We start from the raw sequence: 16,456 nt of genomic DNA on the forward strand, positions 1-16,456 counted from the left end.
TTTTGCAGGCATTTTTCAGAACTGGTGACAGATGGAAAAGCATGGAATGAATTGGGCAGTGTCAGAACACCAACTTGTAATCAGTCATAGCATTAGATTGTATTCAGCACAGTGTTTTCAACTTGGGCAGCTCATGTCTGTTAATACCCCTTTCAGACCCGGGTACTTCCCAGGACTATCAACCTGTGAAATTACCAGGTCTCAGTCTGAGACCCCCATTCAAACTACACCAAAAACCCAGGAAATTCCAGGGTTGGATATGTTCACACTGAACCTGGGTCTGCCCTGGAATTTGGTGTGGATTTAAAGGGGGCACTTTATTTTTTGTTGACAGTAATGACATAATATAAAAAGGTCACAAGTTTGTTTCCAATGGGTTTTTTTTTATTGAAAACCAATACATTTTTACATTACAATAATACAATTATGACTAAAACCTTTATAAAGTTTTTCTCTATACAAAGACAACATTTTCACAAAAAAGTTAAACTTAAAATAATACACACTTAAATTAATTTGCTCTCCAGCCATGTGGGCCAGATGCCTGCAGTTGATGTCATCTGCTGGTGCACAGAACAGCCAATGAGAGAGTTTTTTTCTAAACACATGGGTTGGATGCATTCACACTAGAGCATACCCAGGTAGCACCTGGGTAAAACCCTCGTACAGAGCAGGGTCATGGATCCAGGACTTCGACCCAGGTCTTTTCTGTTCACACATGGCAAAAACCCAGGTTGATGCACGTTCACGGCCAAAAACCTGGGTTTCTGCTGTATGTCTGAAAGGGGTATGAGCAAGTTCCAACTGCTAACATGTAGCCAATCGGAGTATCAAAACCGAGAAATGATCAACTGGTGAAGGACGATAGTTGCATCAAATGAACCTCTATATGGATTAAAGTTGTTCTAAATTGTACTTTTCATTTATTTATACAATGTTCTAGTGAAGCCATTAGTTTCACACACCGGAAACGTCTGTAAAACCTCACCAGGTACAATTGGGCATAGTGAAAGAACTGCCATAGCATTCCATGCTGAAGAATTAAATTTTCCTTTCTGAACTTATAATTTGCTGCTAATAGCAGCTCAGGACATGGCTCAGGGATCCTATTGCTTGTGTAGAGCTGGAATGCATCGCTGAGCCTGTCCTGATGTTGGGCAGAAAGGAGCTGTATCTACGGCTTACCATAGGTTATCATATAAACTTTTCTAACTACCAGAGGTTGCTGTAGGAACTTCCAGATGCTGCATTGTATGAACGATTGAAGCAGCAACAAATTTGATGAGGGTGTCATTCAGAACTTTTTGACTCATTTTTGTTTAAAAGGTTTTCTGTTCTTTGTCTTGTCTCTGGCCTTATGTACGGTTCATAGCATTTAAAAATCCAATTTCCTCTTTTACGGAAATGTCTTGTGTTTTCAGAATAGCCAGATACCTAATGCCAAACTATGAATTTATATAGCAAGATATGATTAGAGTAGTGGAAAGTTAGAAGCCAATTTAGTTATAGTTGTAGATAGATAGCAAGGTGTAGAAACAGCCCTTATATAGACCTAGAGTAGTAACAGTAGTTATACTTTCCAGAAATCTTGTGTTCCTGTCGTGTAGGTGATATGTTCGTCCCCTGGGGTATAGAAGTTCAGAGGGAAAAGACTGTGTGGAGTGTTAGATCTTTAGATAACCCATACTTACTCCTAGGGGTATATTTACTAAAGTGAGTTTTTAGAAGTGGAGATGTTGCCCATAGCAACCAAAAAGATTTTACTTAACATTTAACGAACACCTTCTGGAAGACAATAGCTAAAATCTGATTGGTTGCTATGGGCAACATCTCCACTTCTAAAAACTCACTTTAGAAAATTTTCCCCCTTGAGTCCACATATATACAGTAAAGTCATCACACACATGTGAATGCTGTATAATTTGTCCAGTTGTTGTCGTCGGCCAGGTATCTCCATTGTGTAGCGCATCTTAATAAAGCCTACACATTGAGTCTGCACATGTGCCATCAAGTTTGACACACATGCAGGCCAACAGGTATCCTTGTACACAAGAATCTATGAGGGATTCGTTTTCATCTTAAAAATATTTCCAAGATTAGACCCTTTCTCGCCCAGGACGCCACTAAAACCCTTATACACTCATTGATCATCTCCAGATTGGACTACTGTAGCCTCCTCCTATCTGGCCTCCCCAACTCCCTTTTCTCCCCTCTCCAGTCTGTCATCAATGCTGCTACTCGGCTCATCTTCCCCTCCAAACACTCTGCATCCGCCTCCCCTCTCCTATAACCTCCCCACTGGCTCCCCTTCCCTTTCAGAACCCAATTCAAGGTTCTCACACTTGCTTACAAAGCCCTCACGCATTGCTCTCCCATTTACATCTCGGACCTCATCTCCCTTCACTCTCCTGTCTGCCCCCTCTTCGTTCAACAAATGCACGCCGCCTCTCATGCCAATTGATTACTTCCTCTCCCGCCTCCCAAGATTTTGCCCGCGCTGCTCCCCACCTTTGGAAAACTCTCCCTTTTCCCATCAAACTCTCCACTTCTCTACAACCCTTCAAACGTGCTCTCAAGACCCACTATTTCATGAAAGCCTTCCAGCTGTCATCTTAACTTGCTGCTAAATACTCCCCCTCCCTGCCTACTCCATCTGTGTCACACCTGTTTGTCTGCCCCTCCCCTTCAGAATGTAAGCTTTTACGAGCAGGGCCCTCTACCCTCCTGTGCTTCTCTACTTTCATCTACTTCTTACTCCCCACTAGGGTACCTAACACTTGGTTGCTTTGCTCTGTTGCTTATCTGGGTGTTATGGTCGCTAATTTATCAATGTATATTATCCATGTCCTTGTCCTGTATTGTACAATAAGTCACTGGTCAACTTATTTTGTTTTTGTACTTTGTAAGGCGGTGCGGAACACTTGTGGCGCCATATAAATAATTGATGATAATATAACTGCATAATTGACCGCTCTCCCTGTGGTGACATATCAGCAGTCCTGAATCTTCGTACCCAAAAGGGGTGGGTCTTGCCAATTTGGGTTGTGCTGTTGTGTAATTGTGAGTGTGGTCTGGTGGATGATGGGTATGGCCAATTTATATTCACAATTTCCTGCAATGCTGGGAGGAAGAGTATTACATTTTGTCAATTGAAAGCTATCAATTTGGCAGGCACTAACTCCCCCTCATTAAAACAGGTTTATATTTGGCGCACACTCTTAATTTTGTATATTTTGGTTTTTAGGAGCATGGCCATAAATCAATCAAACGCAGAGAGCAAGATATTGAAGACAAAGGAGAGGACGGTAATGCTGTGGAGCTTTTATGAATTGTCATTCTATAATGCTTCTCTTAGTGGGATGCTCATGATTCATATAACTGTTTAATCACTCTTTTTCCTTGTATTCATTTTTCTGGTTATTCTCTTTATACCCTTCACTTGCACAGAGCTTGTACGTAAAAAGCGCAGGAAAGTAGACAACAATGGTCACACTAAGTTGATTGAGATCATGTCAGACTGGGAAGAGGACCATAACAAAACCCACAATATTAAGTCACAGAAAATGAATAACAGAGAAGCTCAGTCCTTTAAGGTGGGCAGCTTCAATATTGAACTATTGTCTGAGAATAAAAGTAGAGATCTCAAGTTGATGTCGTCTACCACTTCTTCTCGAGTGAAGATCACAATGGCTCCAGGTCAGAAGACAGATCAAACTACGGCAAAGCCACCTCTTGTAAAGTGGGAGACTGAAAGTGTGAAACTCTTAGACCAAAATCCCCAAGAGGTCTGTGCTGAAAAAGAAACAAAGTGTCATGGAGGGAAAGGTCTGCCATTCTACACCAAGGTCCTTCCAGCAGGCAAACTAGTGGCTCGATTGAAAAACTCCACCATCAATCAATCAGAGCTTATTCAGGTATTACCAGTCTATATTTATCATTTTCAATTTAAATCTCTCCCAACAAGCTTTTATTTGATAGTGCCTACCTACATACAGACCCGACTGCATAAAACCTATCAACAATAGCAACCATTTTACCTGGTTTATACTGAAATATATTGGTAGAAAACAAGGCCTGAAGCATGTGTCCATACCTTTAGACCAGAGCTTCTCAAACGCCACCATTACAGTCCAGGTTTTAAGGATATCCATGCTTGAGCACAGGTGAATTATTTAGTACCTCAGTCAATTTGATTAAACCATCTAGACTCGAGCATGACTGTAATGGCGGCGTTTGGGAAACTCTGCCTTTATACCAAGCAAGTGTCTATCACACCCCACAGGGTAACTCAGCATTTAGACTGTCAGTGTACTGGGATTGATAGGCCAGGAGCCTCGTCAAACAGTAAATTGACCGCTGGTGACGCGCCATATTCAGAGGCTTAGGACACAGAAGGGATATGTTTTATGGCATACTTTGCCATTCAACAACGGTTTAATGAACAATGGATCTTATTTATAGAGTTTTACGGTATTGCACAGCCGCAAGGAAATACAGTACAACTAATACGCCAATGCAGCAGTAAGCGTCTGATGTAAATAGACACCTCTTGACCATCAGCAATCTGAATAACCCTGAGGTTACTCAGATTGCTCCTCACAGCTCCGTAGCCAGCCAGGAAGTGACGCAGACCCCGGCCTGGCCACGCCTATTGAACGGGGTCAACTGAACTGTTTCAGTCTCTGCCCTCTGAACGCTGCCGCATGTCAATCATGCTGCGGCTTGTGGGCACTGCGAGCGTTCTCTCACAACCGGAGTACAGCGTAAGCCATCGGGTTTGCATACCACTCTGAATCAGGCCCATTGTTCACATATGTCAATTAAAACGCAATTGAACTTACATTATTCTAAAAAAAAAAAAAAAAAAGTACATTACAGCTCCATTTCTGTATCATGTTGTATTTTTCGGACTGATAGGTAACATTATGCCCGCTGTGGCAAGACATGAACATATGTACAAATGCAAAATGCATTACTTTTATTATTTTTATTTTCTACTTCAGGGTCCATAGGGTATCCACAGGATACCTTGGGGTATAGGTGTGACGTCAGTCGCAGGGCACCAAAGAGTTAAGCTTTCAGCCTCCCAGGATGCACTAGGTCCCCCTCCTATACCCCGCCCCCGAGCCAAGGCACCTCAGTTTAGTTTGGTGCCCGGCCGGAGTCGGGTGCACCTGTTGGAGTGGGGGCTAGATGAGCCCCTGAAGCTTTCTTCTATGCAGCTGTGGCTGCACATCTGGATGAACAGCATGGACAGTCAGTCCTGACGTCCATGCTGTCTTCCCTACACCCCGCCGGTACCAGAACGCCGGTACTGATCCAGGGATGCTGGTGGGCATCTGGGGTCACAGCTAGCGGTGACCCCAGATGTTCCGGACCATGGCCGGATTCAAGGGGGACAGAGGTAAGCAGCGGGGTCCCGCGGTGGGTCCCCGCTGATCACATGGTCCTAAGTCCCCAGGCAGGGGGCTCCCTGGGGACTGGCTGCAGCGTGGAGCCAGGCGACCAACCTGCGCTTCCACTACCCCCTGGGACAGCGGACCGCAGCAGAGCGGTAGCGCTGCGGCGTCCCAGGGGTTAAATGCATGCCAGGGGAGCGCGCCTTCCCTGTCTCACAGCCGGCGCCTCCCCCGCTGCACACTGCCCTCTCTGCACTGTGCTGACTGGCCCTGTGTCAGCGCTCCTCCCCCAGGCCAGCCTTCTCTCTGCTCCTCGGCGGCCATCTTTTCAGAAGCATGGTGAACGCTGCTGGAAGCCTGCATTGGAAGCATCGTGGTCTGGGTCCCCCCGCATATCTCTCCTCCGCTGTGGTCAGGTCTGTGTATGCAGCGCTGTGTCCTACCAGGCCCTGTGTCTGTGTAGTTGAGTGATCAGCGCTGTTAGTGCAGGAATTGATTTTCTTTGCATTGTATGTGACTGTACTAGCGCTGCCTGTAACTTTTCTTCTCAAGACTGTCAGCTTTATTACTGTCCCTGTTCTTTCTGCTAAGCCCTTGCGGTGCGGTGCTGCAGGGTGGTCTCTCGCCTATTTAATATATAATTGGTGAGAGGGGTCACATACGTGGTGCCATCATGTCTGAAAGTGATTTTCCCCTCCGGCTACAGTGTACCACGTGTAAAGTACCGTTAGCGGAGGGGGAGGGTAGCGCGGAGGGCCTTTGCCGGCAGTGTTTGTCCATGGCGCGGCCTCTTACGGTTACAGCACCGGTGCAGGAGCCGCCCTGGGCTTGTTTCGCTCAGGCGCTAACAGCTTTAGTGGGCCAGTTAGCTCCGCAGCCCGCGTTTACTCCGATGGGTTTGTCCCAGCAGTCTGTGGTGTCGTCACCCATGCAGGGTTTCCCACGACAATTGGTGGTACCCCACAGTCTCCCTATTTCCCCGCTCCCGGTTTCTCAGGAGCCAGCGTGGGTTAACTCCCTGACGAGTTCTGTACAGCACTTGTCAGATGTGTTGCAAGGGGAGTCTGTGATGCGGCCTCATAAACGGCCGGTGGCGTCTCTGTCCGCTCCTTATGAGGATGACAAAGGGACGTCTGATGATGGGGAGATTCTGGATCCTTACGATCAGGAGCCTCTCCATACTAAGGACGCTGATGCTAAGTCCAAGGTATATATTCCTGGACTTATTCGGGCGGTCCGCATAGCCTTGGTGATTGAGGACGAAGTTCCCCCAGCGGCTAAATCTAAGTATGCCTTTTTCAAAGATGTGAAGGGCGATGCCACAGTCTTTCCTCTGTCGGGTCAGTTAGTGGACCATTTAGAGGAGGCGTGGAAACAGCCTGGCAAAAGATACCAGCCGCAGAGACGCCTGGCGGTGGCTTATCCGTTCGCGGATAATTATTTTGCCAAGTGGGAATCCCCTCCACAGGTGGATTCTCACGTGACCCGTCTTGTCCGTAGTGCCACATTGCCGATGCCATCCATGTCCTCCCTTAAGGATGCTACGGACCGCAAGGTGGAAATCTGCCTGAAGTCCGCTTATTCCCTTGCGGGGGGGGGCAGCACGGCCGGCTATGGCCATTTGCTGGGTTGCCAGAGCGATGGAGCGCTGGGCGGATTCATTAGAGGCTTCTTTTGATTCCGACTGTCCGGCCGAACAGGCGGAGTTGATTGGCAATCTCCGGGATTCGGCCACCTACATCAACGAGGCGGCTCTAGACATTAGTACTCTGGTGTCTAGAATTTCTTCAGCAGCGGTAGCTGCTCGTCGCACCTTGTGGCTGCGATCCTGGAAGGCGGACGCAGATTCCAAGAAGGGTCTGGAAGCGTTGCCGTTTACCGGAGAAGTTCTCTTCGGTCCGGATCTGGATAAGATTGTGGCCACGCTGGCGGCAGCTTGTCTCCCGTCGGCCGCTGCTCCTTCTGGTTCTGGACCATCGTCCTTTCGGTCATCTAGGGCCCAGGGCAGGCCCAAACCACAGTCGTTTCCTCGTCAGGCTGGCCCTAGGAAATCGGTCAAGCCCCGGAAGCAGGCATGGAGTACCAGACGTCCGGCCCCCAAGCCAGATGACAAGCCTGCGGCCTGACGGTCCGGGCCTGCCTTTGGGGGATCCCAGGGTGGGAGGCCGCCTGCTGCAGTTCGCCCAGTGTTGGTTGGTCACTACAACAGACACTTGGGTTCTGGAGGTGGTCTCCCACGGGTACGCCCTCTCCTTCCGGCACAGACCCCCGGCTCGATTCTTCACCACGGGTCTACCATCAGACCGGAACAAGGCTACGGAGCTGCGGAAGGTATTGCACACTATGCTCCAGGCTGGAGTTATAGTGCCTGTTCCATTCTCCCAGAGGGGCCAGGGTTTCTACTCAAATCTTTTTTTGGTACAGAAACCCAATGGGTCCTTTCGTCCGATTCTCAACCTCAAAGCACTCAACAAGTCTTTGCGGGTTCCGAAGTTTCGGATGGAGACCCTACGGTCCATCATTCTGGCGCTGGAACCTGGGTACTACATGGTGTCATTGGACATACAGGACGCCTACCTGCATGTCCCTATTCTTTTGCGCCATCAACAGTTCCTCAGGTTTGCAATCCGCAGCGACCACTTCCAGTTTCGGGCGTTACCTTTTGGCCTGGCGACAGCACCACGTGTTTTCACCAAGGTGATGGCGGTCATGGCGGCTTCTCTGCGGCTGCAGGGAGTCCGCATGTTGCCGTACTTGGACGACCTGTTATTGGTGGCGGGATCTCCAGAGCTCCTGTTACGCCACTTGGACCTGACCATTGCCCTGCTGCAACGGCACGGCTGGCTAATCAACTGGCAGAAGTCCACTCTAATCCCGTCTCGGAGGATTCTGCATCTTGGAGCCTTATTGGACTCGGGACAGCAAAAGATCTTCGTGACGGAGGAAAAGATCTCTGCTTTACAGTCAAGGGTGCGCAGTTGTCTGCACAGCCGCCGGGTGTCTCTACACTCGGCGATGAGGTTACTGGGCTCCATGGTGTCGGTGTTCGACATGGTGGAATATGCCCAGTTTCACTCCAGACCTCTGCAGCACCTGATCCTGTCAAAGTGGAACGGGCTGCCTCAGTCTCTAAAATCCCAGACGATTGTGTTCACCCCGGAGGTTCGTCTGTCCCTTGCTTGGTGGTTACAGACGTCCCACCTCAGCGAGGGACGTCCGTTCTGGGTTCCAAATTGGGTCCTGTTGACAACGGACGCCAGTCTTCTGGGCTGGGGAGCAGTTTCGGGTCCACATCTGTTCCAGGGCAGGTGGACGCCGACAGAAGCGGAGCTTCCAATCAATATCTTGGAACTCTGTGCGGTCTTCAATGCTCTCCAGCAGGCACATCGGTTTCTCCAGGGTCACCCGGTACAGGTCCAGTCGGACAACGCTACCACCGTGGCCTACATAAACAGGCAAGGAGAACCCGAAGCCGGGCGGCTCTCGTAGAGGTGTCTCGGATCCTGGTTTGGGCGGAGCGCAATCTTCCGGCCATATCGGCGGTCTTCATCCCGGGAGTGCTCAATTGGGAGGCGGACTTTCTAAGTCGCCAGGACGTTCATCCGGGGGAATGGTCCCTGCACCCGGACGTTTTTCAACTACTGGTGGACAGATGGGGTCTTCCAGAGATAGACCTCATGGCGTCCCGGCACAACAACAAGTTGCCGGTGTACGGGTCTCACACAAGAGACGAAGGGGCGTCTCTGGTGGATGCTCTGTCCGTCCGGTGGACGTTCCGGTTCGCATACCTGTTCCCTCCGGTCTCCCTTCTTCCACGAGTAATCCGGAAATTCAAACAGGAAGGAGGGACGCTCCTGTTGATAGCTCCCGCGTGGCCCAGACGGCACTGGTTCTTAGACCTTCAGGGTCTGTCCGTGGACAGTCCTCTGCGGTTGCCGCTACGACCGGACCTCCTGTCTCAGGGTCCTTGTCGTCACCCGGACCTGACTCGGCTGTCTTTGACGGCGTGGCTGTTGAGACGGCCATGCTGAGGTCCCGGGGGTTTTCCAGCTCTGTGGTGCGTACCATGTTGCGAGCTCGGAAACCGTCTTCCGCGAGGATATACCATCGCGTGTGGCATACGTTCTTCCAGTGGTGTCGACCGAGAGGTTATGCACTGCGAGAGTTTCGTCTGTCTCGGATTCTCGCCTTCCTGCAAGCGGGACTAGATCATGGGCTTCGCCTTGCTTCTTTGAAGGTACAGGTTTCGGCCCTATCTGTCTGGTTTCACCGTAGGATTGCTACAATCCCGGATGTGCGCACCTTTATGCAAGGTGTTGTCCGCATTCAGCCGCCCTTTGTTCCACCTGTGGCGCCTGGGGGTTTGGCTGTGGTACTGAGGGCTCTCCAAGGACCGCCGTTTGAACCACTGGGATCAGTGGATCTTAAATGGCTAACAGCTAAGACTGTTTTCCTTCTGGCTATTGCTTCGGCCAGACGTGTTTCTGATTTAGGGGCTCTTTCTTGTAGACCCCCTTTCTTGGTTTTTCATGGGAACAGGGCAGTACTCAGCACTCGGCCCGAGTTTCTTCCCAAAGTTGTTTCCCAGTTTCATGTTAACGAGGAAATCGTTGTTCCGGCCTTTAACTCACCGGGTCTTTCCGTGGCTGAGGCCTTTTTGGATGTTGTGCAGGCCTTAAGGACTTATGTTGACCGCACTTCTTCGTTTAGGAAGTCGGACGCTTTGTTTGTCCTTTATGGCTTCCGTAAAAAGGGTTGGCCTGCTTCAAAGCAAACTTTGGCAGCCTGGATCCGTATGGCTATTTCTGAAGCTTATCTCCATGAAGGCCTACCGGTTCCTCCTTCTCTGAAGGCTCATTCCACTAGGTCTGTGGGTCCTTCCTGGGCAGCTCGACGTGGTGCCTCTGCAGTCCAGATCTGCAAGGCTGCTACGTGCAGCCCATAATGAAAGGTGGTGCACAATGGAATTGTTCTTTGGCCCTCCCATCAACCCTTATGTTGTATGTTGAAAAATGACATGTACAGTTTAACAAACCAAGCACTTCATTGAGACGGACTCCCACTTTGTGGCTGAAGTGCTTGTTTTGTATGGGCCCCCACAAAAGAAAACAACTTGGTGGTTTTGTTAAACCAAGCTACCAATGGTTAAGCCCATTGGTAGAGCGGGTAATCATTCTCACAATTGGATGATGTCATCATCTTCATCATCACTCTTGTCAGTATCATCAGATAATATCACCTCTTCACCATTGGAATCCACCGTTACAGTATATTAGGTGCAATTGTATATCTGTCCATACCTTCGTGAGGTATTACAGGTTTGACACCTTCGCCTCTCAGGATGCTTCCTTCGGGCGGCGGATTCTCCTTTCTGCACAGGAGCGTCCCCACCCTTAAAGGATACTGCTTTGGGACATCCCCAAGGTATCCTGTGGATACCCTATGGACCCTGAAGTAGAAAATATGAGATATGGTAAAACCTTACCCTTGTTATCTCTATTTCTACGAAGTCCATAGGGTTCTACAGGACTCCCACCCTGTCGCACCTGTGCTGCAGATGGGCTTTGCTCTGGTCACCGGTTTTCCGTCTCCCTCTGGTGAGAATGTGATTCTTGTATGTGTCCAGATCTTTGTTCTCTCTCTTCCTTTTCCTCCTCCGGCCTATGGCTTGGTAACTAACTGAGGTGCCTTGGCTCGGGGGCGGGGTATAGGAGGGGGACCTAGTGCATCCTGGGAGGCTGAAAGCTTAACTCTTTGGTGCCCTGCGACTGACGTCACACCTATACCCCAAGGTATCCTGTGGAACCCTATGGACTTCGTAGAAATAGAGATAACAAGGGTAAGTTCTTACCATATCTCATATTATTATAGGTCAATGGCAAAAGTTACCCTCAAGCCAAATTGCTTTTGGGCCAAATGGGAGCACTTCATCCGGCTAACAGACTTGCAGCTTATATCACACACAGACTTCGGCCTAGCCTATTCCACCTATCTAAGCTTAATGAGGCCCATGTGAAAATGGCCAACAAAAACCCTCCACTAGGGTCTAATGGGAATTCAAAAACAACCTTGGCTGGAGAAAAAACAGTAGTCGCTTCACTACAGGATAACACTGGTATGTATAAATTATCGCAAAATGTGCTGTCATTTTAGATCATTTTAAACATAATAGAATTTTTTACTTTAAGTATATTCTGGGACTCTGGAGACTATATGGTTATAGATTGCGTTGATAGAAGTGTGCGCACTTTAAATTTACTTGCAAATAGACCAAGCTCCTCACCCTCTATGCTCCATTGGCTGCCAAGGAACTCTGTTTTGGCAAACAAAGCCCCAACGGACAGGCCAGGAGTACAGAAAAAGGGAGAGGAGAAAAACAATGTCCTCTAATGAACAACAATCTTAATGTGGAACAAGAACTGAAACGCACACAAGACACACAAAGGGTAGGGTTTGTCCCATAATTAATGGACTGCAAGAAGGATTTAGCATTAGACATGTTGAACACATGTTGGGGGACTGGAGATTGTGGAGACATTTCAAAACTCCTTAATTAGAAGATGAAAACAGGAGAGTATCTCCGGCCGTGAGGAGGGAACTTTATGGATCAAAACTTCAGTGTGACTCTTCCATTATGTAAAACTAGTCCCTTACACTCCATAAATGGGAGCCAGGCAATATATAGGACTGTTAAAGGTAGGGTTAGCATTTTAGATATAAGTGGTCAAACACTGTCTTACCCAAACATGAAATATGGGCTGCAATTGGCAAATAAGGGATGACCCAACAAAAATTGAAAATCTGTAATCAAATGATTTATTACTTAGATTAATGGCATCATAACACAACTCACTATTGTCATGGATAAACGAAATGTAAAAATAACAATCGTTTTTTGTAAAAGAAAATTTTGGAGGCTGAGAACTGAACCTTCAAAGATCTACGTTTTAAACCATCTTCCAGGCAGAAACGACAACATCCGGTCCAGCGAAGAGAGGTAGAAAAGCCCTTCACAATATAGATCTTCCAAATCTGTGGTAATTCTTCTTCCTCCATTGGGGACACAGGCTTTACGCTGGGTATAGCCTGGTAAGTAGGAGTCTGGGCACCAAATGGTTATTTTTTCTTTCCCAGCAGCCCAGGCTCCCACTTCCCCTATACCCTGCCCCCAGCCACAGGCAACGGGGCACTACAGTGTAGTGGCCATTTGCCCTGGAGTCCATGTTAGAAGGGGGGAGGCAGACTCTCCCCGTTAGCTCCTCCCCTACCCCTTGGCACTTTCCCTCTAGCAGACATCCCACCAGACTCTCTCTCCCCTCCCTCACAGAGGACGGAGCGGACATTTTACACAGTGCCTGCTACAGCTTGTCTCCGGAGAGTTGCTTAGGCTCCTGGTCTCCCTGTATATCTCACTCTCAGCGGTCAGGTTATACAAATAGCTCTTTCCTTCCCTATTGGGGTTGGTTTATTGAGCACTTACTGCCCATTATTGCTTGCATTAAATGTTTCTGTGTGCATACAGTCTTTGGCAACTAGTGTTCTGTGTTGCTAAATGATTTGTGATACAATTCGAATGATAAAACACATTCAAAGTTGGGGACCTGAAAGATGAACAAGGCATTATAGATATCTTAAGACTGTCAGAAGCTTGTAACCAGGTCCTTCAAAATGTATGTCACTCAAAACTGACATGACTGATATCTAAATTTGGGGTCTTTGTGCTTTGTTCTGGACAGCGGGGCAGGGTCCTATTTCTATGGAAGTCACTTAACACGTGCAGGTTCTGCATTTTGGATTCTACCATATTTAACAGTTTTGGATGCAGTTTGGTCATCTCATATTCGCTTAATTTTTAAATATTCTCATTATTGCCTCTCAATCGACCATTTCTGGCCAGAAAGTTTATCAGACCTTTCTACTTCAGGGTCCATAGGGGGTCCACAGGGTTGACCTTGGGGTTATAGCTGGAACAGGATCCATGGGCACCACACAGTTAAGCTTTTAGCTCCCAGGATGCACTTGGGTCCTCCTCTATACCCCGCCCCCGAGCCACAGGCACCCCAGTGTAAGCTGGTGCCCGGCCGGAGTCGGTCACCGCGCAGGGGGGCTGCAGGAGCAGCCCCCAAAAGCTTTTATTTTAAGTTAAATTTTATTTATTTTTAATCTATTTTTACTACAGACGGCAGCGAAGGGCTGTCTGTACAGACGCCCACGCTGCCGCTCTGATCCCCGACTGGCGCCGCGACGCCAGTACTGATCTGGGGATCGCGGCGGGAGGGCAGAGTCCGTACTAGCCGGACTCTGTCTACCTCCCAGGACTGCTGCCGGAGTCGCCGGGGATTCAGGTAAGCCGCGCGTCGCTGGCTAGCGGCGGCGCGCGGAATGCCTTAAATGCAGTCCTTTAGCCTCCGGTCCGGGGGACAGACCGGAGGCTGCTGGCAGTGGCGGCGGGCCCCCCCCCCATAACCCGTGGGACCACTAGACCACCAGGGATAACCGGCAAGCGGGAAGCCAGCATCCCTGGGGTTAATGGCCAGCCAGGGGAGGAAGCCTTCCCTGTCAGCGGCTCCTCCCCTCAGCTCAGCGCGCCTTTCAGCACGCAGTCTGGCGTCGCTGAGCTGCAGATTCCTCGGCCACTCCTCCTCTGAGGTCTCCAGCGGCCATTTTCCCAGTGGCAGCGCAGATCTCAGGGAGCACGCGGACCGGTCCCCCTGTGTACCTCTCCCCTGATTAAGGACAGCGTACACAGCACTATAGCCCTCCCAGACACTGAATCTGGGCAGGTTGATTGTAGTGTAAAGGTGCAGTGAGTATATCTTCCTGCATGGTATGTGACTTTTTGCTAGTGCTGCCTGTCTGTGCTTATTTTCCGCTTACTGTCAGCTTATACCTATCCCTTTACTTCTCCTACAAGCCCTGCAGGTGTGTGGGGGAGGGGCGTTTCTACTGACCTCACTTATATAGATCACGTATTTGTGAGGTCCGTCACATACAGTTGTGTGCTACTCAGTGCCATATTGTGGGCTGTTGTTCAGCACACCGGTGAGTGCGTTTTACTTCTACCCTGGTGCCAGATATATAATATATTCTGTCATGTCAGACGAGGAGGTTGAGCGCTCAGTGGCTCCGGTGTTGGCCTCCTGCGGACGCTGTTCTGCAGGAGTAGATAGGGAGGATTTGTCACAGGATGGCCTGTGTAGTCGATGCCAGGTGGCTCCTGGCCCATCCAGACCTTCTCTGGCGCAGGAACCACCGTGGGCGATGTTTTCTCAAGTGCTGGTGTCTATTGCGGACCGTCTGTCGGTCCCGACTGCTCTCCCTACTAGGGCGGTGCCCCAGCCGACCATCCCCCATTCCCCGGGTGTCCCGCAGTTATTGCGGAGTCCTCCTGGGTCTCAATCAGTTGGTCCCTTTGGGGGGTTGCCTATGTATATACAGGCTTCCCCTGTGCCGCAGCAGCCTGTGGTACCTTTTCAGGCCCCTATGGCGACGCCTCCACCATGGGTGGATGTGCTCTCCAACTCCGTGCAAAATTTGGCGGCCGCTTCCTCGGCTTTTCAGTCAATGTTGCAGACTGACATGCCTTCTAGGATTTCTAAACGCCCACTCATGGCACGGGCTGCTCAGGTATCGGACTCAGAGGGTTCCTCAGATGATGGGGAGGTCCCTGATGACACTGACTCGGACGCCTCGGTCCAGGAAATGGATACCAAGTCGTCCATTAATGTGCGAGCACTAGTTAGGGCGGTGCGAGCTATTCTTCTTATAGAGGATGAGGCACCGGTTCCTAGGTCGAAGTTTCCTAGTTTCAAAAAAACTAAGGTGGCTTCTGCGGTGTTTCCCCTGTCTGATCAGTTGACGGATCATATGGCGGTAGCTTGGCAGGCGCCCAGTAAGAGATTCCTTCCTCAGAAGCGGTTGGCTTCTAATTACCCCTTCCCTGAGGCACATTGTAAAAAATGGGAAACTCCACCGGCGGTGGATTCCCATGTCACCCGTTTAACTCGGGGCGCCACCTTACCATTACCGTCGATATCCTCGCTGAAGGATCCCACGGACAGGAAAGTTGAGACTTGCTTAAAGTCTATTTACTCCCTCTCCGGGGCGGTGGCCCGACCGTCCATGGCCATTTCCTGGGTGGCCAAGGCCATTGAGGGGTGGGCCAATGCATTGGAAGATACCTTCCCGGACGACGCTCCGGATGTCCAGCGGGCGTTGTTGGGACAAATGAGGGACGCCGCTTCTTACATTGGAGAAGCTTCTTTAGATGCTAGTCTGCTGACCTCGCGGGTATCGGCTGCAGCGGTGTCTGCCCGCCGATCCTTATGGTTGCGGTCCTGGAGAGCGGACTCTGATTCAAAGAAAGGTCTGGAGGCCTTACCTTTCAATGGGGAATTACTATTTGGTCCGGACTTGGACAAAATAGTGGACACCCTGGCTAAATCCAAGTCGGCCTTCCTCCCTTCGGCGGCACTGCCTGCTAAGGTTCGGAGTTCGGCTTTTCGTTCCTTTCGGGTTCAGGGTAAGGCGAAAGGTCAGTCCTTCCCGAGACAGTCTGCGAGTAAGACGGCCTCTAAACCCAAGAAGCAAGCCTGGAGTGCTCGGCGCCCTTCTTCCAAGCAGGAAGATAAACCTGCGGCCTGATGGGACGGGCCTCCCTCTGGGGGACCTCAGAGTGGGAGGCCGACTTCTTCTATTTGCCCAGTGCTGGCACAATACCACCACGGATGCCTGGGTTCGAGAAGTGGTCTCCCAGGGGTACGCCCTGTCTTTTCGGCACAGACCACCCCACCAGTTTTTCTGCACAAGTCCTTCTCAGGACAAGACCAAGGCGTTACAGGTTCAGGAGGCTATAGAGTCCTTGCTGAAAGCAGGGGTCATTGTTCCCGTTCCTCTATCACAACGAGGGACGGGGTATTATTCGTCTCTGTTTCTGGTGCAGAAACCCAATGGTTCTCATCGCCCTATCCTCAACTTGAAGTCTCTGAACAAATTCCTCAGAGTTCCCAAGTTCAGGATGGAAACGTTACGTTCCATCATTCTGGCGATGGAACCGG

At 49.7% G+C, this 16,456-nt stretch overlaps 1 protein-coding gene across 1 annotated transcript in view; it reads left to right on the top strand.

Annotated features, from left to right (window-relative positions):
• Nucleotides 1–16,456, top strand: part of LOC148501817 (MAX gene-associated protein-like) — a 187,936-nt gene that overhangs the window by 94,629 nt on the left and 76,851 nt on the right. Inside the window, exons 12-14 of the mRNA XM_088449939.1 lie at nt 3,245–3,305; nt 3,448–3,914; nt 11,271–11,514. Of these exons, the coding sequence (XP_088306065.1) occupies nt 3,245–3,305; nt 3,448–3,914; nt 11,271–11,514 (772 nt within the window). The remainder of the gene's footprint in view (nt 1–3,244; nt 3,306–3,447; nt 3,915–11,270; nt 11,515–16,456) is intronic.

The sequence above is a fragment of the Taudactylus pleione genome, unplaced genomic scaffold, assembly GCF_031769625.1.
Source record: "Taudactylus pleione unplaced genomic scaffold, aTauple2 ptg000501l, whole genome shotgun sequence".
NCBI classification, from domain to species: Eukaryota; Metazoa; Chordata; class Amphibia; order Anura; family Myobatrachidae; genus Taudactylus; species Taudactylus pleione.